This window comes from Glarea lozoyensis (genome assembly GCF_000409485.1).
Source record: "Glarea lozoyensis ATCC 20868 chromosome Unknown GLAREA16, whole genome shotgun sequence".
Lineage (NCBI taxonomy): Eukaryota > Fungi > Ascomycota > Leotiomycetes > Helotiales > Helotiaceae > Glarea > Glarea lozoyensis.
The window spans coordinates 1,827,203-1,851,649 of record NW_007360990.1 but is presented as its reverse complement, the minus strand read 5'-3'; the positions used below and the strand labels follow the sequence as shown (position 1 = coordinate 1,851,649).

At 47.0% G+C, this 24,447-nt stretch overlaps 7 protein-coding genes across 7 annotated transcripts; 5 read left to right on the top strand and 2 right to left on the bottom strand.

Moving 5' to 3' along the window:
* Positions 1 to 1,231: 1,231 nt before the first annotated feature.
* GLAREA_07874 (uncharacterized protein) lies at positions 1,232 to 4,062 on the top strand (the record flags this gene model as incomplete). Its single annotated transcript, XM_008082561.1, has 5 exons — positions 1,232 to 1,777; positions 1,828 to 1,951; positions 2,061 to 3,006; positions 3,060 to 3,648; positions 3,718 to 4,062. 5 exons carry the CDS (start codon positions 1,232 to 1,234, stop codon positions 4,060 to 4,062), a joined length of 2,550 nt encoding a protein of 849 aa, XP_008080752.1.
* A 98-nt stretch (positions 4,063 to 4,160) lies between these two features.
* Positions 4,161 to 4,492, top strand: GLAREA_07873 (uncharacterized protein; the record flags this gene model as incomplete). Its single annotated transcript, XM_008082560.1, has 3 exons — positions 4,161 to 4,167; positions 4,215 to 4,337; positions 4,446 to 4,492. The coding sequence occupies 3 exons, from the start codon at positions 4,161 to 4,163 to the stop codon at positions 4,490 to 4,492; spliced, it is 177 nt and encodes a 58-aa protein (XP_008080751.1).
* A 1,326-nt stretch (positions 4,493 to 5,818) lies between these two features.
* Positions 5,819 to 6,997, top strand: GLAREA_07872 (alpha/beta-Hydrolase; the record flags this gene model as incomplete). The annotated part of the gene is made up of 2 exons (XM_008082559.1): positions 5,819 to 6,379; positions 6,437 to 6,997. 2 exons carry the CDS (start codon positions 5,819 to 5,821, stop codon positions 6,995 to 6,997), a joined length of 1,122 nt encoding a protein of 373 aa, XP_008080750.1.
* Positions 6,998 to 9,312: 2,315 nt separating this feature from the next.
* GLAREA_07871 (HLH, helix-loop-helix DNA-binding protein) lies at positions 9,313 to 10,675 on the bottom strand (the record flags this gene model as incomplete). The annotated part of the gene is made up of 3 exons (XM_008082558.1): positions 9,313 to 9,917; positions 9,983 to 10,337; positions 10,517 to 10,675. The coding sequence occupies 3 exons, from the start codon at positions 10,673 to 10,675 to the stop codon at positions 9,313 to 9,315; spliced, it is 1,119 nt and encodes a 372-aa protein (XP_008080749.1).
* Positions 10,676 to 14,433: 3,758 nt separating this feature from the next.
* Positions 14,434 to 15,996, top strand: GLAREA_07870 (uncharacterized protein; the record flags this gene model as incomplete). The annotated part of the gene is made up of 1 exon (XM_008082557.1): positions 14,434 to 15,996. One exon carries the CDS (start codon positions 14,434 to 14,436, stop codon positions 15,994 to 15,996), a length of 1,563 nt encoding a protein of 520 aa, XP_008080748.1.
* Positions 15,997 to 16,284: 288 nt separating this feature from the next.
* GLAREA_07869 (uncharacterized protein) lies at positions 16,285 to 18,332 on the bottom strand (the record flags this gene model as incomplete). Its single annotated transcript, XM_008082556.1, has 7 exons — positions 16,285 to 17,230; positions 17,282 to 17,391; positions 17,442 to 17,793; positions 17,839 to 17,932; positions 17,979 to 18,051; positions 18,099 to 18,188; positions 18,240 to 18,332. The coding sequence occupies 7 exons, from the start codon at positions 18,330 to 18,332 to the stop codon at positions 16,285 to 16,287; spliced, it is 1,758 nt and encodes a 585-aa protein (XP_008080747.1).
* Positions 18,333 to 20,190: 1,858 nt separating this feature from the next.
* GLAREA_07868 (uncharacterized protein) lies at positions 20,191 to 22,251 on the top strand (the record flags this gene model as incomplete). Its single annotated transcript, XM_008082555.1, has 4 exons — positions 20,191 to 20,587; positions 20,649 to 20,901; positions 20,946 to 21,490; positions 21,539 to 22,251. The coding sequence occupies 4 exons, from the start codon at positions 20,191 to 20,193 to the stop codon at positions 22,249 to 22,251; spliced, it is 1,908 nt and encodes a 635-aa protein (XP_008080746.1).
* Positions 22,252 to 24,447: the final 2,196 nt, after the last annotated feature.

Here is a 24,447-nt window from a genome sequence, read left to right as displayed (position 1 = left end):
ATGACGAAGACTCGGATTTTAAGCTCAGCTTAGGGAGGGAAGTGGTATTTTCGCTGGGCACGAGCTAATCTTTAAATGGAATACGATCTTTTTATCACAGTCCCCTTCATCTCAATAGAGATGTAAGCCAGCCATCCATAAATGAATGCGTGTCCGATAGTTCTTGACTAACCTTGGCATTGAAGAAGGAGTGTGCTAAGTCACCACATGATTTCGCATTGAAAAGAATACTCGCTTCCTCCCATCTTGGATCGCTGATTGTACTTCATAAGACTAAAAATCCGCAGCAAAACGTGCTGTCGCATCACATGACAACTATATAAACCACCTCTCATCGAGGTCACTTAAACCGTCAGCCTCATTTTCCCCATGACTTTGTACTAAATGAACTTAGAAAGTCGCGATATTTAATATGACTCACGTGTTTGAATGACTAGAACGTCATGCCGTTCTAATTTTCAAAGAGGTTTTCGTAGCGCACCTCGTTAGTTACCAGACTAATCAACAACGATGTATTATCGGCTGTAGTTCTAGACCCACCCTCGATTTCTTCGTTCTTGAATTCTACAACATCCACTACGGACGGTCTTCCGAATCCATTACTGAGAGAATCTCGCAACATTAGCTGAGAACAACAAATCCCTATAATCTAATCCATCTCTGCGTTTGGAAGTTCGATTTTCCGTGTTTTCTCGCTAAAGTAAAAATCGCAAACCATCACGTTCCCGACTATAAAATCAGAATGCGACTAACCTCCTAGCCCTGCAAGTTTTTACGCCCTACCATAAGGCGCACAAGGGCTGTGAGGTAAAAATCTGGGGAATTGGGGTGTGAAAGTAATGATTGGTTTCTAATGAGAAGCGATTTTATTGAGTGGAGTTTTTTTTTCAAAACTAGAATGGCGAAAAGGCTTCTAGTTTTTAACGACTAGAAGCGCTCAGGACTTCTAGTTTTTAACGCTTATACTAACGAAGAACAGGCTTGTATTAGAATGGTGTTCGCGCACCACGGTCGATATGCATATAATGTCATCTCTGAGGAGTGTTTCCTCTTTCCTTGTAAATCTTTCTGCATTCGATTTTCCCCTTTTAAGTACCGCGAACTTTATAACAGACAATGAAACAACTATACCACGAGAACAGACGAAGAATTATAGCAATTCTACATAGCTAATAAGTGGCTTACAATCGACGCTCGCAGCTACTGACGCAGAAAGACTCACACCACCACAATGTTTCCCCAACTCAAAATCCTATCGCTTCGAGCGATCCTATCCCTATGCTACTTCACCCGCACCACCTTCGCCTTACCACCACCATATTCCCCCAACTCCACCCGCCACAACCTCCGCTCTACATTCGCAACCACAGCAGAAGCCCTCGACCTTTCCACCCTCTCCACGCTAAACCTCACATCCGCCCAAATCTCCGAAGAAACAGAATACTACCGTCTCACTCCCTCAAATCTAGAGGCTTCAGGCGTCATCCCCTGGTACGCAAACTGGACGCTGACCGCGCGCAACGACCCGGAATTCGCAGCCAAAGGCGAGATCCAATGGTTCGTCGAGTCCATGATGGGAGTTGTGAATTTCGACTGCTCGATGAACCGCCCTGGGCCGTGTCGAGAGATGCCGTCGTTGGCGGATCTGAAAGTGCAATTTCAGTGTGATGAGCGGGGTGTAAGGGGGAGTTGCGAGGAGAATAGGAATCATATAAGGAGGTTGGATTTCATGAAGTGGTTTATTACCGATCAGCATGATTTGGCCCAGCATCGGGAGGTGAGTTAGAATGTTGTGAGGAGAGATCGTGTGATTGACTTGGTGTGTAGAAAGTTGCGAATCTGGTGTCGGAGAGAGCGAGACCGATCATTCCAGATTTGATTAGATATTTGGCGTATCATACGGATCCGGACTTGGATAATGTTTGTAAATGGCAGTTGGAGGGGTTTCGAGGTACGTATATCCCTTTTGATGGTTCTCGTGTCCTCAAATTCTTACATTGAGACACTCACGTCTACTGTCAAATTTTGATAATGCCGTGCTAACCCAGTGGACTTTTTAGCCTTTGTGTCTCTTGTAAGTATGGCAGCCGACCCAATGCTCATGTCGGGTATAGAGGGTGCCTTCAAAGCTTTCCTACCACTCGCTGTTCTTAAAACTAGAGACGGGGCGACTGGAAAGGACAGAGATCTCGCTGGTCCTGCTCGCGCTGAGACTCTCGATCCGCCAGTGGCGTTTGGACCTTCGTCGGGATCTGGGCCTCCATTAGGATCTGGTCCATCTACAAACCGAGAAGCTCCTCCGCCACCTACACGTCCTCCACCTCCTCCACCTGTCTCCAACCCTCCTCCTAACCCAGAAGTTCCTCAACCTCCTACACGTCCTCCACCTCCTCCACCTCCTCCACCTCCTCCACCTGACTCCCCTCCGGCTACCAATCCAGAACTTCCCCATCCCCAACCCCCACCAGAATCAGGACCCTCGCCGAACCCAGAACAACCTCACCCTCCCCCCTCAGCCCCCGCTCCCCCCAACCCAGAAGCCCCCCAACCTCACCCCCCCATCCCCTCCAAACCCGCCCCCTCCAAACCCCCCTCCAAGTCCGACCCCGTAAAAGCCGCCTTCAAAAACGCAATCTGGCAAGTCATCCTCGGCCAATTCACACGTCTCGCTACCGAATTCGCCACAAAACCTGGCGTAGGCTACCAAGTAAAACGGGGCTTCATGATCGTGCCTTCCGACAACAGTCCCATGATCTGCAGCGGCTTCGCGAACAATTTCCCGAATTTTGATTTGGAAAATAAAGAGAACGCGATGAAATTCCTGGAGGAACTGCACGGCGATGCAATTAAAGCCATCGGTGTTAGTTATAAGACGATCTACGATGGGGTGTTTCCCGTGGACGGCGAGGCGAGTCTCGCGGCTGCGATATTGGAGGAGCAGAATTGGTTGGGGGAGGGAGGGACGAGGGAGTTGTTGCGGGGGAGTGATATTAGTGGGATTGTGGAGTAAGTAACACACCATATCTTGTATATATCCCTCATTTACTGACGGAAGATAGGGCTGAGGCAGAGAAACTCCTTCGATATATGGCCGGCCAAGTCCTAAGTCTCGACGAAAACGTCGTAACATGCGGCTACTTCGACGAAATTTGCGCCATCGACCAAACGCGGCCGGGATTCAAACACAATGACTTCTCCGACGGTCTCTTCTGTCCCATCCCTGGCTCCAAAATGAAATGTATGAGCGCGCGTCTCTACCAGGCCGCCAACGATCTCTTCATCATCGGCTCCACCGCCCTGAACGGGATCCCGAGTTTCGCAAAGGCAAATCCGGAGTTCAATTGGGAGTATAAGGATTTCATGATAGGTTCTGTTAATCGGACGATGCATAATGAGACAGGCAGGGAAGCTGGCTATGCGTTTGATGTGTCGACGTGTATGGGTGATCGATCTGTGCAGGAGGACTACACGGTTAAAGATCTACGCCATAACAGACGTTCGACTTTCCCTGTCTTCTGCGGCGACCATCGCGGGAAAGACACTCTCGCGTTCTTGCAAAAGGCGATAGGATATCGAGTCCCGACCCCCAACGATCCACACCCAGTCATCGGACTCTCTTCGCAATTCTACCGCGACATCCTCCCACGCGTAAGCCCCCCAATCACCTAGGCACCTCCCATTCTTCCCCCCTTCCATCCTTCCCACTAACATTCACAGTCCATGGACACACTCGGCCCCGGCTCCAAATTCGCACTCCTCTGCCACCTCGGCTTCCGCTGGCCCAAGCAGGACGAGTTCAACGTCTTCCAAGCTGGTGCGGATCCGGCTTGCGGCGAGTACATGGCAGCAGTTGAAACCATGAGTTATGATCAGCACATGCGGTTTGCGTGTACGAGTCCCTTGACGGCGGCGTTTCGGCACAAGATGAACGAGAGGCTGTATATGAAGTACGGCGATTGGATTGATCCGCCGAGTGACATGTGTGCGAAGTGGTTGAAGAAGTTCCCGGTCGCGGGGAGTGCGGATGCTGGATATTATAGGAATTTGCCGGGTGGGAGTTGAACGGTTGTGGCGGGGTCTGGGAAGTAACAAACAGGCGAGCGAACAAGCAAGCAAACAAGCTGGGCGACGTGGGATGGAAGATGGATACAGTATAGGACATGGCACGTAAGTCCCTTTCACTATAGCGTCGCGGTGTAGACTGACTAAAGTAGCAGGATCCAATGTCACCACCGGAAGAGCGTTGGGGTCAGAAATTGTATTCCGCGAAACAAGGCTTCCATGTCTTCATCAGATGGATCTATATGTGGTTAAGAAATCTAGCATGATGCAAGCAAGTAAGCTTGAGTCAGACATATAAAAGATACCACACACCTGCAGTGCCATCTACCAAAGGTAAGATCTCTCTATCGCACACTCACAGCATAGACTAACCAAACTCACAGAATCAGTTTCCTCCGCCCGAACCGCGGGGAAAGCAATTTTCCTTTAATGTAAGCGGCCCTCGGTTTACCTATCTCTGGCCAGGGAAACAGGCCAAGAGTTATATCGCAGACGTTGGTGTCTGGGATTGGATGATCGAATCGCTAAGATTTGGTTATCTTGGATAGTCAAGATGCTGATTGTATAAATGCTGATTGTATAAGACTGCTGGTACAACTAGGGATTGGATAACTTCGCGAGGCACATTGGTAATGTACCTAAGTCATATAACTTGAGAAAATATCGTACCTTACTGCCTAGGCCCTCGACTCAATTTATAAAAACTAGTTTGTCGGGCAACGAGATTGAATTGCAGAGGACTTGGTATCCGCCCAATGGCACACATACTGTCCGGAAAGCGAGGTTCGTATAGGGTATATAGTCCATAAACGTACGGTTTATCCGCTAACGCCGGCTTAACACGGTCAATACCGCACGTGGGCAGTCTCTAGTGGGTATATATGCCACTGGAAGCTGGAAGGGATATGGGTCTGTATTCTCTAACGATCAGAATGTACAAAAAGTTTTTTCGTAATGCAATATGTCAGTAAATCTGTGACACTTCCAAAGTCACAGCTAAGTACAATCAAACCCAAAGCTTTCCCTTTGTGGTAGTAAGCACCATAGATCCTGCAAGCCGCAAAGCATCTCGTCCCTGATGAGGAATGTGGGCCGTCTCATATACATATACGGCCTTTTCTATATTTAGTGTCGTGGGTAATCACTAAGACACGTAGCATCAGTTTGTTGGCACTCGCCTGTGGTCGAGAGAGATGGACGGGATGGTAAAGACCATTTCGTGGTTCGATTTACCAGGCTGCAATGCCCGCTGAGTGGATAATAAGAGAGTGGGCGGATTTTGGCTGAATGTTTTGAACGCCAAGTCCTGCTCCAGAGTCCAATGGGAGAAGGTTGTACCCATGTTAACTCCTCTCGAACACCTGACGTTCTCGTTTACTTTTGAAATAGAAACCAAGAATTGATTTTGAAGCTTTCTCTGTTGTCTTCCTTTCTACGCACCTTTAGCGTTGATAACTGCCCATACTCTGTAATCTGGTAAAAGGTCTTGGCAGTACAAATGTGTGTCGGAAGATACGCGATTGGATAGGTCGGTCGAGAGACTTGATTACGTACCACCACACACGTACCACTGTACGTGAAGAATGTATCATTTCGACTTATAGAATCTGGGTTTATGGTAATATTCATTTCACCATGTCATGCCTTGCAAAAACTAGACATGTATATATATATATGTATTTAAGTACACTGCATAGATCGCAAGCCCACATTACCCCTTATACCACCCACTGGAAATTTAAAAAGTCAACCCAAAATGCACGTTTTTATTCTCTTCGCCCTTCTCAATCTCACCACAGGTATCCTCCTACCTCCTCCTCGTGGCCCACACCCAATAACCTACACTACAAAATCCCTTACCGACCACACACGATGGGACACTCTCGCGCCCACGGAAAAGCAACAAAAACGTCGGATTTTGATATCTATATTCTCACCCTTAGAAATCACAAACGACACATGCCAGCCAGAAATTCTACCCTACCTCCCTTCCGCAACCGCTTCTCAATACAACCTTATCCTAGATAGTCTAGGGGTGCCAAATTACATTCTCGATGGGTTTGAACTGCAATTTTGTAAGCAGCCGTTGCAACAGTCCAGTGAAGATTATCCTGTGATTATTTTCTCGCCGGGGTTTACGACTTCGAGATTGCTTTCGAGTGTTCAGGCGCGAGATTTGGCAAGTCATGGGTTTGTCGTTATCACGGTTGATCATCCTTATGATGCGACTATTGTTGAGTTTCCGGGTGGGGAGGTGGTGTATGGGTTTAATATAACTGATGTTCTCCGTAATGAGTTGGCTGAGAATATGGTTGAAGTGAGTGATATCTTTGCTGCTGTCGTGTAGTCGATTCTGACGGGACCCATTTTCCAGGTTCGAGCAGCAGATATTTCATATCTCATAAATCAACTTCCGAACCTTCACAGCAATTACAATCAGTCGAAAGTCTTTGTATATGGCCACTCATTAGGTGGTGCTACAGCAGCTCTGGCTGCATCACTTGACTCACGTGTTCTTGGAGGTCTCGACTTTGATGGTACAATCTATGGCTCTGTCAACGATACTGGTCTGGATAAACCCATTGTCCTAGCGGGACGTCCGATACCAGAGGATACTACAGAAGCTGAGCTCTATGATGGTTTCTATGACCGTTTGCGCGGAGAGAAGATGCTTATTGTTGTGAATGGTACGCAGCATATGTCGTTTTGCGATGCGCCGTTTTTAGTATCACTGCGTGACGATATACCGGAAGAGTTGAGCACCGTCATGGAAGCTGTTGTAGGCAGCATTGGTGGGAATAAATTGGCTGGAATACTGGATGAGCTTCTTGTTTCCACTGCGAGTTTTGTTTTTGGTGGTGATGCTTCGGGGATGTGTCGTATTGACGATACGAATGACGAGATGCTGGTGCTTGAAGAAGAGCTGCCGTGCTGACATCGAATGATGAAGAAGAAGATTTGAAAATAAAAATCTAGTACGTATCGGACGATCTCAATGAATAAAGACAGGTTCCCCAATTAAACTCGTGCCCGAGACGCCCCGAAGCACGGCAATGTGCCTGCACGCATGTTTCTCGAAGTCAGTAATGCCAGTTGCCACAATCCAATTCAGATCAAAAAATCCCTAAGTCTAGTAACGAGTAAACCACCTTGTTATAACACGGCTTCAAATAGGGGCTGTATCTCGCAAGTCGCTACCAACCGTTGAATGAGATCTTCTGCTTCCTGGCTCGCTTTTGCTTTTTGTCAAGAGAGGAGGTACAAAAATTTATAGAACGCACGTAGCATCATCCGGAAATGATAGCATCGATATCAAAGCGGGCAGGATAATTCCCAGGCTCGGTATTCGCAAGAAGTCGTGAATTCCGATTTCCGAAGTAAAAGCATCATAGCCTCGCGTCCTCGCCCTCAAAGGAGATCAACTGTGGTTTTAGCAAAATTTAGAGAAATGAGGAAATTAAAATCTTGTGTTTGAGGTCGAAGGCTAGTGTGTCTGGATTAAGAAGAACGGAAAATTATGAAGGTTGGGAGGATTTCTTACCACGTGAAGCTGAGCTTGGAAGCTAAGTCACGTGACAGAGTGAGCTCTGACTTGAACGTCTTACAATTACAAAGCATTCTTGCGAATCGATGCATATCTCGACAAAAGTTCTCGTCAATGACCCTCGTATACACCGCAAGGCTGGAAGATCTTCGATGGCAGTTAAGTGCTCGTTTTACGGTAATTGTTGAACTGATCTGGACCACGGGGCTTGCGGGTTTTTGACTCTACAAAAGAGCGGACACTCTTTGTGACCGTCTTCTTTCAGAGCCTGGTAACGTACAGCGTCAAGTAAAAGACTTCTTCCCCATTTTCTATCGTTCCCGCCGCCACCAGCCGGTAGTGCTCCCGCAAGATTCCCCTATTCCGCCGCGACAAACGAGCTCATTGAGCCTCGCCGAGTGAAGGACGACAGAAAGCTCACAGATAATTCTGCATCGGGATCAATCGACGTATACGTGAAGTCCACTATGTTGAAATGTGTATCAGCGTAGCTAACATTCATCTCTAGAATTCTTCGGTTTTTGTTTTTCTAGGGAAGTGTAGGAGACGGTACCAAACATATTGACGCCGTCTTCGTACTTCGGCTCAAGCTGCATTCAATGTTCAACCATAAACACGATTGTGTTGGAGATGGCCACTGGCATTCCTGGAAATCCTACGGCATTTGGCCATCAGACGTCATTTACAAGGTCTAAACCCTACACCCATGGGAGGGCTGTTACCTCTTAGCCGTAGTCGCACACGAACATTATGTGGATTTGCCATACCTGGAAGATATACATGATCCAATAATTGCGTCACTCTACATTGCCATCAGTGGAGGAATTGCTCTTGTCTGGACTCTCCATTTTCCCAAACGGGTACTTACCATCAGTGTGCAATTGGCTTAGTAATTCAGTTAGGGTCACGTAGGACTCTCAGTTAACGAGGATAGTTGTACATGGACTCACCTAAAACACAATTTAATGTTGTGTCTCATCCTCAGGCCCGATTATGCTTGGTGCTAATGCTCTTTCCCTCGTTGATTCCGATGTGAGACAAGCGAGATTCATTGCCGTCCATTGGATTGTATTCCGATTTTAGAGCCTCGATCTTGAGCTCAAGCAAGGGTCGGCTGATATCGAAATTTTGGTGGAAGATCTGGAGTTGGGAAAACGCAAATAACCTGTCAATCTCGAGATAGGTCAACCCGAAAATTCAATGATAGAGAAGTAAGTGACCTATCCTGTTTAAATAAGTTTTTTTCTGGTTGTTAATGAAGAGACTTTACATAATCTGGTAGCAGCCCATGTCCTGCCAAGGACACCGGAGGACATGCGAACGACGGTGTCCTTTTGATCGCGGTCCTCACATTATTTTGTCCAGCTATATTATGAACAACTTTACATTCGATGCTTCCTAGGTCGATGCTTCCTCGGTCGTTACATCCCGAAATTGCAAGATAATTTCTGAGTCGTTATTGCAGGACAATTTGTACGCAAGAGAAATAAAGGCCCTACATAGCTGAAAATCTGGATTCTAGTACTCGACATTCTATCCCACGGTGTTGCAAACCTTGGTCCTCCTAAACTAAGTAACCCTTGGAGGCACTGGCGAAATCTGGAAAGAAACCTTCATGGTCATCAAGGATAAATTGAGATATCTGTGAGTGGCAATTCAAACATGTTGCAGTTACAAGAGAAGTACGCTTCGCTCTTACTAAGCGTTTAATCCGCGTTGCTAATTGAATTCCGAACACCTTCAGTCGTATTTGTTGCTCCACGCAGACTTTTGTTTTCTTGCTCAATCACCTCGAGCTTTTTCTGCAAGAATTCAATTGCTCTTTTCGCTAAGGCCAAGACTTCACTTTTGCTGACCTTTCTCTCAGTGCCATCTGATCTGCGAGCGCTGTTGATCGTCGACCCTAGCACAGCCTGTGGTATGCTTTGGAGAAGGGAGCTGAAGCGAAGGTTTAGCCGGTTGCGATAGTGCTTCTCAACAATGTTATGTGCGGTACGGCTTCCTGGAATCGTTTCAGATACTACATCATTTTGAGTGACTGGCCGATGTGATGCTTGAATCGGCGTAGTTGTTCTTAGAGCTGGCAACCCACGCATAGAAATACTTGTTTGCTCAAGTCCACTGTGAGTAGAAACATCCCTTGAGGTAGATGCAGCTGTGGTTCCAGGTGCTGCTAGCGTGTCTTCGCGTGGTTGACCCTGTGCAGATGAACATTGTGGCCAGTTAGGCAAAGTCTCCTCCTCCAACGAGAATGTTTCATCAATGAGATCTTGGTCGCTGAAAAGCCCATGAAGCTCGGAAGGTGCACCATCTATCTTCTTGTCAGGATGAAAAGGTTCGTATCCGAATCCAGCAATTTCAGAAAAGACTCCTTACCAAGGTCAGTAGGAAGCACGCCTTTCCAAAAGGCTGTACTGTATGTCGTGGGATTAGTCTGATTGTACATCCAGTAGCCGTTGAGTGAATGAAGAGATTCATCTTTCAAGCTTGACAGCAGCCTCGGCGACTCTTCCGGAGACACTGCGCTCCCAAAAAGCTCGTTGAAGGGATTCGTGGAATTCGGTAGAAGATTCACGGGGGTGCGTGATGGAGATGACAGAGGTGCCATTACACAGTCAAAGAACTGATCATCTTCTAACACCCATTGAGGATCATTATGTCTTGAGCTCCGAGCTACTTCATGGTTCTGCCTATCTTGGATTGTTTCGGTTGACGTCAAATGGGGGTAGAACTGTGACTTCTGTCAGCCGTTGTTGTCAAAAGAGAAAGATTGTCGCATGCTACCTGGCTATGCGATAAAGGATTGACTTGCGGTCGAGGATCAGAGGGTGGAAAGTTGGCAGCCATCAGGTATTAACGGTCGAATCAAGTGCGGCGTCTTCTTCGTGCTTATCAAAGACCTATAGGGACCGGATTATACCTCCGTATTTGAACTCCATCAATCGCCGCAGCCTCTTCACGATCTTGCTCCAACATCTCGCTAAAGAGCCATCGTAGAGTAGTCTGCGATGCCCAGAGGCGGCGTGTAGTGCTCCCAGTCTCTCCAAATTTTGCCAGGTACCCTAGCATCGGATTATCACTCTCGGTTTCGACTACAGAACAGCTAAGAGCAATCAAGAAATCCCAGGCTGCGCCCAGCACGGCGTCAATTTCACTTTCGTACCTGAACAAAAGGCGAGCTCAGACAAATGCAATATCCCCCAAGGATTCTAAGTACCGATGGCACGCTCAATGTGCGATGCTCGATCTTTCGAGAGTGCGCCTTATCAAGGCAGCCTTGTCGTACATATTGAAGGTCCAATGAACGGAATACTTTCTTCGCAATGTTCGAAAATATTAATGCGGTAAAAGTATTGACGGAAAATGCGCACATAGACATCGCGAGAATACGCCGCGGATTGCTGCATGTATCTGGAACATAGCGACTGGATCGAGCCATTCTCCAGGGGATCGGGCGCGCACCCACGATAGGCGGGATGTCTTTTGTGGACTTCAAACCTAGATTTGAGATGTGTTGCTCGGTTTTTCTTAGCCCGCCACGTGAGTAAACTTTAATTATTCTCCTGGCTCATTCACTACCCACTCTGTCCACGTATTTTTTTCTTGCTTCCATTGGACCTCAGGTTCTGCAGTCCAAACAAGGCGAGCTAGCTTCAGAGTTGAGTGTGTTCTGGTCGCCTGTTATAGGAACATCGATAAGCGTGCATAGTATTGGGTTTTATCTGGTCATCAATTCACGATCGAGGTGTAATCGTGTTTGCAATGGAGCCGATCACGAACGCATGTCTGAATGCGGTGATGGAGATCGGGTATATTCTTCATCGTAAAAATTGGCCACAGGCATACCTTCCTGTATGTTTACGCCCACATCGATGACGAGTACCAGTGAGAGGCTTACGGAGATGCAGAGTGTAGATATGGGCATCTGGAGGGATAATCCTGACGAATCCAAGCCATATCGGCTTCTAAGCGTCTGATCGAAGGAATTTTAATCACTGTTACACAGTGTGAGGATCGAAGTAATCGATCCCAAGTCTTGTGGGATGCACTGAACATCGAGACGACGATCGAAACAAACTTCGCGATGCTTTTGGCAAGGGATCACGCTTGCAGCGCCCAGACATGCCATTCACTCTCGATTTATTTTCTGGTCTACACGTTGCAGTTTGTGTAATATTTGATATAGTGACTGCAGTCATTTGGGCCTCACATATACGAGCATACTCTCTGCTGGGGAGTCGAAATGCTAATAGTAGAGACTGCGAAAGGAGGTAACGAAATGCTCGAGGGTCCGGAAACATTCGAAGTTTTGGTTGTCTCCAGCTCGAGCTATCTATTGGCAACCCTTCGTGGGGTGCTTATAATCTTCTACAAATGCGGCATCAAGCATACCGGATTTAATCATCAAAGCTTGAGCTAAATCATATTGTTAGGCATTGTTAAAGACCACATAATCAGAGCTTGTTAATGTTATCTTCTGGGAAACCATCAGCCAGTATTTGGATCTCTATCTACGTTAAGTGGGGTTTGACCTGGATGCTTTTTTTGATCTCTTGGTTTGCCGCGAACTTTGGTAAGTGACAACCTCCAGGTTTAACGCTCTTTCTTTCACAATACTAATGCCAGCAACAATATATCGTTCTCCTCCCTATAACGACGCTTATTTGGTCCTTCAAAATAATCATGATCACCTAGCGATGGAACTGTATCCAACTTTCTGCCGCCTTGCCAAAATCTACCCCCAGACGACGAATACGCTGTGTCGCTTGATACAGTTAGTAGATGCGGTATATCTCGCTGAACTTCTCTCATACATATCGAGGCCGCTCGTGGTCTTTAGTGCAATGAGGGCCACTAAAATCAGCATTTACAAATTATAGTAGGTAGGCTAGATGTGCGAAGCTTGCTATTGCATAGAAACAAAGAATCGTCCCCCTAAGATGAGTATTCTAGCATTCAGACCCCGAGCTTTGGGAGAAAATATGAGAACTTACATTCCGTCCATCGCATATGAAGTCAGCCACTATCTTCAAACCTCAGACGGTTCATGTTCACGGCCAATGGGGAGTTTTTGAACAAACTATCGCAACCTCACTTGTTTCAGCTCTCGATCAGCAAAGCGATAGAATGCGAAATGACTTGTCGTAAATTAATTTCCGCAGTACTGGTGCCAGAGATACTCTTTGGATAACTGCAGATATTTTGGTGGTACTTTGCAGATCTGTCACTTGTACTATTCTGTCACAAGATATCTATCATTTTATCAAGACTGTACAGTTGAAGTTTAGCCGAAAGTGTCGGCAGATTCCGCAGTTAAGTCTCTATATTTCCGATTTGGTGTCCGGGTGTTGCAATGTATGCAGGAACACTGTGCTCCCCGCTATCTTTTGGTGTTTTTGTATAACGTTTCGTTGGTATACATGTAGGGAGGAGTGAGGTACGAAAGGCCGACCGCTTTGTCGGTACTGCTTCGTAATGGAGTTATTTGTGAACGAAACAGTATTGAACCAGATTTGAACAGTCTTTGACCACCAATCAACTACTATCCGTGGAATGCGGCCTTTCAAAAGGTATCGGAACTCATTGGTCAAACATTTTGCGCGAGCATGACCGAGACAATACACTCGATGTACAAGCTTTTGAGCATAATGAGCCACATGTGCCTCTTCAATCTTTCGGTCATTTCTTGTGATGTTGTCCCAGAGTAAAGTCTGCCGGACAGAGCACAAAAAGATGCGTCACGATCTTGAAAGTTCCTGCATCTGGTACGACTTCATCCTCTTGTTGTGTTAAAAGTCGCTGCACAATAAGGTCTTTGTAAACTTGAGTTATGGTTAGCACAAGCCCCGCTGGGAAGTTGTCTATTGACAGAGAATATACAACAGCTTTTCGCAATATATGTTTCGGACTAATCGACGATTGCAAGCATTTTTTGAGATCTTGCTGTCATCTATTAGTAGTTGAGGAGACAGCTTGCTGCGCATAACTTAACTTGATTTTTCCGCTCGAATCTTGTGTTTGTGCACCGAGGGTGAATCACCTTTTCTTTCATACATTGAATTGATTTGCATTTTTGCACGGAAAGAAAGCCACCCGACGTAGAGTGTCCATTATTGATTTGAATCTATGTTGTCACAATGGCCTTTAATATAAAGACATTCAAACGTCCCATATAGAGTGAAGAGCTTTTTAGGTAACTGTGGGTTTTGAGGGAGTGAAGTTCTTTCTCCACGTTGCCAGCAAGACCTGACTATGAGTATGGACGTACCGCCGAAAGTTGGACTCAACACAATCTCTGATGAACTTTGGTGGGGTTTTGCTACGTCCTCCTCGTTCCAAACTTTTTATTCATAGGAACTGTTTTCAGTACGCCTGATCTCGATGCCATGATTTGTCTGACATGACCTCGTCTACATTTGCATCAGAGTTTCAGACCTTAGTGTACACATGGTCTTCTTTACGACCTCGTACTCCCAAAGATAGTGCTCAGAGAACTCGAAAGTCTGAAAACTCAGCCATTCCGATATGGGGAGCTCTAATTCACCGAAGGGTTCGTGCCGGGTGTTTCTCTATGTCTCCTCTCAACTGTCACAATTCGTCGCTGAGTCTGCAAACGGTATCCGCCGAGGACCCAAAGGTTTGGATGAAGAATCGATGAGTGATCGACACTGAACCATAACCTCGGTACTGAGCACACATCCTGTTCGTAAAGTCGGGAGTATATAATGGAGTCTTCTGCTTCGGGCTGATAGGTTTGGTGGTAAGGAGATAAGTTCGACCCACGAAATATTTAGCGAGTCTAACGGCCAACATAGAAGTGCAAGGAAATGAAACATTTGCTGACCGCAGTGAGCATTGTGCTCACTGTTCTTCCATTGATGAATGGAGCGCCAACTCCGGTATTTGAACCCCGCAACCTGACTCCATTCCGAACCGCTCTTACTGACTTCATCCTCCAGAATTTAGAGAAGGAACACACTGTACTTGCAAATGTCGAGCGTTCAAATCCATATAGCCCAACTTTGGTGAAAGCAAGATACAATCAACTCGATGCAGAGCTTTTCGAGTCCAACCTTCAATACACAGCTGGCCTCCCCGTAGCCGGTGGTCTGATCAGCCAACTCACAGCCCGTCAAACATCAAGCAATATCCTCGGCAGTCTACTTGGGACAGTTGGAGGTCTTCTATCTGGCGTTCTCAGTGGTGGTAAAGGAGGCGTTCTTGGAGGAGGAGCGCCAAGTGCTGGTAGTGCTGGTGGAGCGGCTGTTATTCCTGCTTTTCCACCAGGCACAGGAACAGCAGCCCAGGCTGGAAGTACTGCAAATTTTCAGGCTGGGAGTGGTGGGAGTTTGAATCCTGGATCTCCTGCGGTGCAGCAAAGTCAGCCTGGATATGGGAGCATACCAGGTACCGGTCTGCCGTCTACTGGATCTGGGCAAGTTGGAACTGGAGTCAATGGAGGTGTTAGCTTGCCAGACTCTTCATTGCCTCAGGCTGGCCAAGGTCAATATGGATCTGGCTCTAAACCCGGGACTGTTTCTCCCGGCTTACCATCTACTGGACCGGGTATCTCTTCTCCAGGCCTACCAATTACTGGTGGTCAAATTGGAACTGGAAATAAAGGAGGTACTAACTTGCCTGGCTCATCGATCTCTCAACCCGGACAGGGCCAATACGGATCTTACAGTCCTCCAACTACCTTTCCAAGTTTACCAATAACCAAACCAGGTACATCTCTCCCTAATACCGGCACCCCTGGAATTCCATCAAACGGCCAAACGGGGAGCAAACCAACCACTGGATCCCCACCATCACTTCCCAGCTACGGCAACAGACCAAGCGGTAATATAAATCCCAACCCTCCGTCAATTGGAACAGGACAGTCTTCCGGCTCATCATCGACCCCGCCTGGGTTTCCACCAATTCCACCACAACAGTCTCATGGTGTAGGAGATGGCCCAGATAAGGATGCTGTTGGAATCTTCCCACTTGGTACCATCCCGGGGTCACCTTTACCTGGACAGGGAACAGATCCAGGAACTCCTGCCACTGGTAGTGGTTCTGGTACCGTTTTGCCTGGTTTGCCATTACCTGGAAGCGGTTCAGGTATCAATACCCCGAGTTTACCTGTACCGGCTCTACCTTTACCAGAAAGTGGCTCTCCAGGTCCAACCTTCGGGTCAGGAAGCAGTGGTTCAAGTACCATTTCCCCGGGTCTACCTTCATCTGGCCAGGGAGCCGGATATGGTAAACCACCTACTGGACTACCTGGCCTGCCGACTGGAGGTGTGGCATCGCCAGGTTCGCCGACGAATGTTGGGTCTTCGGGTGGTGTAGCGGTGTCGCCGCCTGGAAGTGGTTATGGAACGTCATCTGTTGGGCGTTATTAGTTGATTTTGAAGGAATCGGGGAGTCTTGACCTGGTAATATAGTGTGCAGATGTGGAGGGTTCCAATTGAACACTCTTTATAATTCCCTAATATACAGGTACATTGCCGCTTGATATGCGAGATCTATAACTTTTAAGCTGACCCGTCATCCTGATACTTAATACAATGTTTGGCGTTGGATAATACCTGCCCGCTTTTGAAGTATACATATGAGAACCAAGTCATCCATATCTGATGTCCTCATAGTCATCGTCTTCAACACCTCAAAGTGTCGAAGTGCAACTTCCTTTAGACAGCGACAGCAGCACTCCCAGCTCTAAAAGAATCACTCCTCTGCACACCATCCTCCGTCTCCGCTGACAACCCAGGTACAACCCTCCCACTCCCATCAACAAGCACCTTCTCACTCGTCCGACTCGCCAAACTCCTCACCTCAATCTCCTCCACACTCTCCCTGCTCCTCCATAACTCTCCTTTCGCCGCTCTTATAAACCACGGCGGATGTTCATCGCTCGGTTTATACGTCCAGTACTCCGCTATATCCGCATCTGGCGGCTGGATCCTCTCGCGCGAGATCTTGCGCGTGATGAAGAACAGCCCGTTGAGCACGGTGTAGGTGAAGAGACCGGCGATGAGTCCGTAGGCTACGGAGTAGGTGAGCGGCATGCAGACTATCGTGACGAATGCCGGGAGAGCGTCGCCAATGAACGACCAGTTTACAGCAGTGACTTGGCGCATCATCATGCAGCCGACGAGGATGAGTGTGCCGCCTGTGGCCCAGGGAGGGATAGAGGCGAAGATTGGCGCGAAGAAGATGGATATCAGAAAGCAGACGCCGGTTGTCATGGCAGTGAGACCGGTCCGGCCGCCGTCTGTGATACCGGCGCCAGATTCGATAAAGGCGGTTGTTGGAGAGCAGCCGAAGAGGGCGCTAATAGATATCATGGTGGCATCGGTGCAGTATGCCATTGTTGAGCGTGGGAAGTCACCGGTTTTGGGGTCGGTGACGCCGGAGAAGCGGGCCATGGAGTAGAGTGTTGTGGTTGTGTCGATTATGTCGACGTATAGGAATGTGAATAGTGCTAAAACGAAGTGACCGCCAGCTGCGGATACGTCCCAATCTAGTGCTCCGAGAGTGTTCTGAATTGGATGAAAGGAAACGACTTTGATAAAGAAATTGTGCATCTCATCGCCCAAGGGTGTATTTGGAAAGTAGGTGAAAGATGTGTTTCGACTGGTAAGAGTTCAGCGAATGTTCATGGCAAAATATAGGAATGAAACTCACGGCCATGATAAAATTGAGACGACGGTTATGCCAATGATGATTGCAGACTTGACACGATACGCCATCAACCATGAAGTCAGCATACCACCGCACATGATACCAATCCACATCTGTCGTTTGAAGTCAGCATAACTATTGCCATGTGCGTAAAGTGACTTACAGTAGGGCTTGTCATTTTATGGCTCAAACATGAACCGTTCTTTGGATCCATGTATTGGGGTGGACATCCTGCCAGGTCTGTTGGTGCAGCTGCTCCAGAAGAGATCATGCTTATTCCAGATGCTGAAAGTCCAATCTCAGTGAGAAACAAACCTATCCCGACTCCACTGGCGACTCTAATAGAACCGGGTATGATCCTGACAAGCCACTGTCGCATGCCAATCAAAGATAAGAAGACAAAAATAAATCCTTCGATGAACACAGCCGTTAGGGCTAGCTGATAAGACACTGAACCTGAACCATGATATCCAACCACTTGATAGGTGAAATAAGCATTGAGACCCATGCCTGGTCTGCAGAATGTTAGACTTTACCACGTTGTGCGGAAATTGACTCACGCGATAGCGACTGGGAGGTTTGTGAGAAACCCGAACAATATGGAACCTATGCCGGCAACAGCAGCAGTTGCAGTAATCAAATCTCTTTTTATGTCTGCTTATTGTTAGACCTTTGACATTTAAAACTGAAATCAACATACCAAGCAGGCAATCTTTGTATTGAGCTTCATTCTGATGTACGCAAGTGCCGCCACTGTCGCTTAATATTGATGACTGAAACTTATTAGAGGAGACTCGGTTGCGTGAGAAGAATCGCATACATTAACAGCTATGATATATGCCATAGTGAAAAATGTTGTCAGCCCGGCATTGATCTCTGTGAAGAATGTCGACCCAGGTCGTTCGAATTCCTAAAGTTTATATATTAGTTCTCGAGTTCGGTGAGATCAATTGTAACTTACATGGCCAGATCCATCGAGACGGAATACCCTTCCAAATGTCGATGTGGCAATTCGCACATCGTAAACTTTTATTCTCTCTCTTATCGTAACCATGATGGAGGATTTTCAGCGATTCAATTGCACATGTAGAAAACGTGGGAGGCAGCGGGAAGATATACGGAGAGGGAGTAGCCGAGCAACGGTCAACAAAAACTGACAGCTCCTGTCAACAGTGCTTGTCTTGAGAGATTAATGACAGACTTGACAATCCGACCGAGCCTTCGGAACTCTGCAGAATGATTGAAGCAAGCCGCTTGACACTCTAAGCACCTTTCCTTGTGATTGAACAGTGAAGAGAGTAGGCAAGGGAACAGGCGACAAACTGAGCACAGCAGCAAACTGATGAAGAAATAATTATCAAGCCGGAAAGATTGATGCGAAATGCCGAGTGAGACGAGAATCAGCCTTGAGAGAATATTGGTCCAATAAGGGAACACAATATGATGCAAGGGCAGTATAGAATTCAGGAGGTTCAAGCTGCAGTAAGCCAAAACCTTCTTTTCAAGCTCTGTCTCGGCTATACCAAACCTTCAGAGTCATGAGAGAGAAAGCTGGTGATGAAACCAAGCCTCTATTCGATATGTCAATAGTCCTCTGGCCCTTTTTTGGGCGAGTGCCGCATCCACATAATTGCTTTTGGCATCGTCGATTTGTAACTCAGCAATTACTGGTGCGTCCTACTAGATCATGCAGCTGAAAGAGTGGCTCTCTCAAGAGCCGTCGAATGCGCTCCAGCTGTGGTTCGTCATTCGCATGTCAGAGACTTCATCCATTCATTTCGTCCGGTCTAGAGACATATGCAGGTTTCCACGAACTATGTATTTGTGTGCCTCCTTCACGCCTTCCCACGCTGTGTTCCCATCGTACGATACCGTTTCACGAGATTCTGATTTTGGTCGGTCCGTGGAGTGCAGGATCCGTTGACGATGCAAGATGCAGCGGATCGACATGCTCCCCAAGAAAATGCAGCCGGTATCAGTGAGAGCGGGCTTTTGGAATCGTACAACTTCCTGCTGTATTCTCTTGGACTCGAGATTCCGATGCTGGAGCTCTAATGCGTGGAAGAAGCGAGGAAGCGAAACCCGTTTCAAGATGATAGAGAATTCGTGTGACAACGAAGCGTGCAAAGCCTCGTGCTGTATAGTATTTTAGAACATGAATCCAGAAATCTAGATGCGGACGGGAAAGACGAGACGGAAGTGGAATCATTTGGCGATATCTGGGAAGGTATTGAGTTGGTCGTTTGTGATCAATCATTTCGGAGAGCATCAACCTTTTTCCGGGTAAAGTTTCCAACCGCATCTCCCTTTTGTCCACCTCCTATCCTAGTTCTGCACGTCAACCGTCCTACACCAGACCCAATTCCCGCCCCTTTCCAGTGTCACAACTATGTGCTTCATCTAACATCCCATCATGCTGTCCTATCTCATCCACAGAATTCGTGTTGCAGCAAAACAAACCAGAGAATTATCGAACGCCACAGTCTCCTCCATTTGCTCATCATCTACATGTAGCAAATCCGGTAGCAACTTCGGCTTCTTGCAGACACATCATCCAGCTTCGGGACTACAATGAGTCCTACCAAACTCCGGCTATGATGCTTTTCGGATGCACCCTTACTATGGGAGATCGCCGTAAACTCTGCTATTTGTATTGATCTACCCTCAAACAAGTAATGTGCAAGCGACAAACCCTACCCCAGGGGTGAAGCTACTTGAAAACCGTGGCTAAACACTAAGGCAGGTCCTATGTCTCATGTCTCATATATTCTTTTCTTTTCCCGATTCTTACTGCTCGAAACTGATGCAGGAGTCGCCTCATGTCGTTGAGTTATGTCACAGTTACTTGCATAGGGTTCATATCTTGCCTACATATCTAGCTTGTTGCAGATCACTGTTGTTTTTCAGTCAAGATGTTCGACACTCATTTTCCAGACCCTACACGGGAAACTGTCGGTCAGAGAAAATCGCGGAAAGAGAGTAAGGCCAGCGGATTATCAAGAGGTTCATCACTGAGAAGTTCTCAATCATCAGGGTCTGCTTCGGCTGCCAAACCAAGTCTATTAAATTTGTTCAGCAGTGGTTCCGGTAGAAAAGGCAGTTTGACACGAAATAATTCACAGTCCAAGCTTTCCGTTCTCAGGGCGAGCGAAGCGAGCAAATCTTCAAGACGAATATCAAGCTACACAGTTGCATCAGATCCCTCTATACCAGTTTCAACAGCGCCGAGTAGTAATGAGAGACCTGGTATTGGTGTGCTTGCGCTATCCGCATTCGACACCGATGCTGATTTCTCCGGACAATCAGAACGTAAGAACTTCTCAATTATGTCATCTTATATCTTGCAAGCATGAGGTTAACGGTTCGTCAGCGGCTGAATCTGTCTTCTCGGGATGGACCGTACGTTCTTCAACTACGGAATCTTCTTGGGGTTCTGTAATGAACTCCCCTAGAAGCAAGTTTCTTTTCAATCAGCCATTAAGCCCACGCTCGCTTATTTCAAGGACACCGGAAGAGTCAATATCACCACGAGATAGTGTCAACCTCTCGGAACAAGTAGCTAATGTTGTTCATATCTCTACCGTTGAGTCAGTGCCGGTGCAAGTAGATAGCTCGACCAGAGTGTAAGTAATCATGCCGCTGTAGACGATGCACGCTGACCTTTCAGAAAACGAACATCCACGACATTTGAATTTCCAGTCCCATGTTTTGACATTTCTGAGAATGTCTTCACAACAACTACCAATCCACCGACCCCACATCCACAAACTCCACATAAACCACGTCCACCGCCACTGCCGCTGTCACAGCCAAGTTCCTATCAACAAGACTCGTGGAACCCACCCTCAAGCTGGGATCATTCACGGGAAACCAATACGTCGACAATAATAGTACCACGACTTCAACAACCTCCCTTCCGCTCTGCCGAAAGACGGCGAAGGCCGGCCAAGCTAGGCCGCTCCCAAATCCAACGAAGCATACGACGTATGGAAGCAGCCAGTTCCAAAATCATTCTCGAGCGCTTGAAAGAAGAGTGGATGGAGGTAGCTGACGCCTCGGTCTACCGAGAACTCGAACTCGAAAAGCAGCGATGGATGTTATTTGCGCTTCGAGATCTCAAAACCACCCGTCTCAGTGGTTGTGAAGACTCGAGGACTATTCAAGTATCAACAAGTGGTGCCACGAAAGTGTTATCATTGTATGAGAATCATGGTAAATGATTAACATCCAGCCCTCGAAAACATAGCTAATAAACACTAGCCTCAGCATCGTTCCTCTCCGCCCTCTCCGACCCCATCACAGAAGTCCATCACCTCCACCCAAATCCCTTATCAACCAAATCTTACCCTAACACCAAACCCTTCACAATACAGGAACCCACTATCCAACTCCCCTACCCAGACAACTCATTGACATCCATCCATGCCTTCTCCCTCCCGACCCAATTCCCCGCCTCCTCCATCCCCACTATCCTAAAAGAATGCCACCGGCTCCTCTCCCCCAACACGCCCTCTTCACAGTCCACCCTCCACCTGACCCTCATCGACCCCCTTCCCATCTCCTCCACTCTCGGCCCCCTCCTCCGCACCTGGCTCGAAGACCACCTCATCTACAACCTCGAACGCCAATTCCTCTGCATCACGCCTTCGCGGCTGTTTCCCATGTGGCTCCAAGATGTCGGGTTGCGCGCAGAAGGCTCAATGATCCTGACCGTCCCATTCCTCGCGTCTATCAATACTATGGAAGCGGAGGCGATTTTGCGGGATACGAACCAGGGGACTGGAATCGATAAGACGGGAATTGTGAAACAGGAGCTGAAAAGTGTGGTAGGACGCATGTTGTGGAAGGAGAGATGGGGGGGTTTCGTGCAGGCTAAGAGGTGGTGGTGGGAGGATGAGGAGATTGTGGGGGAGTGTGAACGATTGAGGACTTGTTGGGAGTATTCTGTTATTGATGCTGTGAAGGAGGGGTAGTGGGATGGACATTTTATTTACATGGTTTTTTGTTGTTGTTTGGAATTGGTTGGGGGTAGATATTAGTCTGTTGATAGGATATATAAAAATAGGGTTACTATTGTCTTGCTGGCTTGCAAGTGTCGTCGTGTATCGTCTCCCAATTCTTATTCTCCTCTTCGCCATCTCACGCACGACCTCCTCACCTCCACTAACCACGCTCCTACCTCCTCTCTTTTTACACCGTCAAAGACCCTCCTCAAATTATACACTCACCTCCCACCAACCCTCTCGCCTCCCCTTCCCCTCCCCTAGAAAGCAAACATCCCAACCAACCACCGGCGACGCGCAGATCTCGTCACACCTACCATATCCACGCACTATAACCCCCTTTCATCCAGCCCAACCAGATCTTTGGGAAGTTTCTCGTGGTCTGTGTCAGTTTGTCTCGTGATCACATATTATAGTACATCCACTGACGTGGTTATCGGGTTCGGAAGGTGGATGGGGAAGCTCGTTGCGAGGGAGTGTTGTTGGTAAAGGCGCGGTTGGAGTAGGGTATGGTGGGACGTGAGGGTTGTTTGTTAGTTAGCTAGGGGTATATAACAGATGGGTCGTTGGAAGTGAAACTTTTGAGCGATAATCGAAATGTTTTAAGAATTGTTACGGATGTGGGGTAGAATTTGAAAGTTTCGGCTTCCACGGTGAGCCAGGGTATGCAAGGAACTAGTCCCATTTATTTGACCTTGATATTTCCCAATCCCATGATCTTGGTGTTAACCAGATCGAGAAAGTTATAGATGAGATAATAGTTTTAGCACCTGGAAAGCTTGGAAAGCGAGGATGGTGGACGGAGTTGGAAAGTTACAGAAACCTAGATTGTTTGTCCGTGATCAGGAGAACGTGAATCAGAAATATTGGAACAATTAAATGGGTGATCAGGTATCAACACGTTGGGATAGAAAGAAGTTCGAGACGAGAAATGGATTCAAAAGGGCGTAAAAGAAAGTGGTCGTCCTGGTGTCAAGAATATAAGATCCCAACCCGAGAACTCTCAAATATTGATACTGATAGTATTTGAAAAAACCGCGGTGAAACTCAGATATACTTCATTACTCGCTACATTGAGCAAGGTATCAGATTCCTTCAATTTATGATTTCGATCAGCGATTGAAATTCGAGACGAGCGTGTGTGAGATGTTGTGCACAAAGCTGTGCCACTGCAGGATTATTTGTTTATACACTGAATTCGGATTAAGCAAACTAATCCAGTGACGTGGTTTTCGGGTCTTCAGGGTTTGGGTCGGAAATGGAGAAAGGGAGGCGGACACGAGGTGCGGACGGTGATCTTCGGATCTCGCAAGTTCGCAAGTTCTTTTACCTCTGTAGGAGAAGAGATACAGTGACTGTATCGTTCAACTGAATTGGTTTCTGAGATTTAGAGGGTTGGTTTGGAAATTGGGGATGGGAGATGGGAGTTCGGAATAAAGATTGCAGGTAGGGAAGTCGAGACGAGGAGTTTCATGGCTTGTTGCTAGAGAAAGTAAATCAAAAATCGGAGATGTATCAAAGAGTTGGGATATTCAAAAGCGACTTGTGCGTGTTCATGTCTCAAGATGGTACGTGGGTCGACGAGTGCAATTTTCGTATAGTCCACGTTATTTAGGTAGTCGAGAAGTAAAAGGGTGCAATTCCGTCCTTATAACATAAAGTAAATTACAATTTAACCTCCAATTATTAAAAACAACGCAGCAGCAGCTATCCTCTGACAAAAGTAAAAGTGCAAAACTACAGAAAGGTAACAACCACTGGTATCAGGTTCTTCTACTCTGCTCTAGACCTTCCCTTGACTTTAAAAAATTTACATACACTAGAACTTTCTATTTTGATAAAGCACAAGTTACAAATAATTACTCAACGTAATTGAAGTGCTGATTGGTGTTCGCTCTAGACCTCTCGCTTACTACCTACCCAAACCAAATATCCTACTTGCACCAAGAGACCTTCCTTTGCTGTCGACCACAGGTGACCAGAGCTCTACACTCGATATAATCACAAAAATATCCCTGCATTTCCCACTCAACGACCACTCTGCATTTCAATTCCATACTCTATCAATTCCCACACTGAATCAGTCTATTGCCAATCTACAACACGGGCGAATCATAGGCACTAATGAAAGAAACATGACCTCCCCACTCATCTTATCGACTAGAG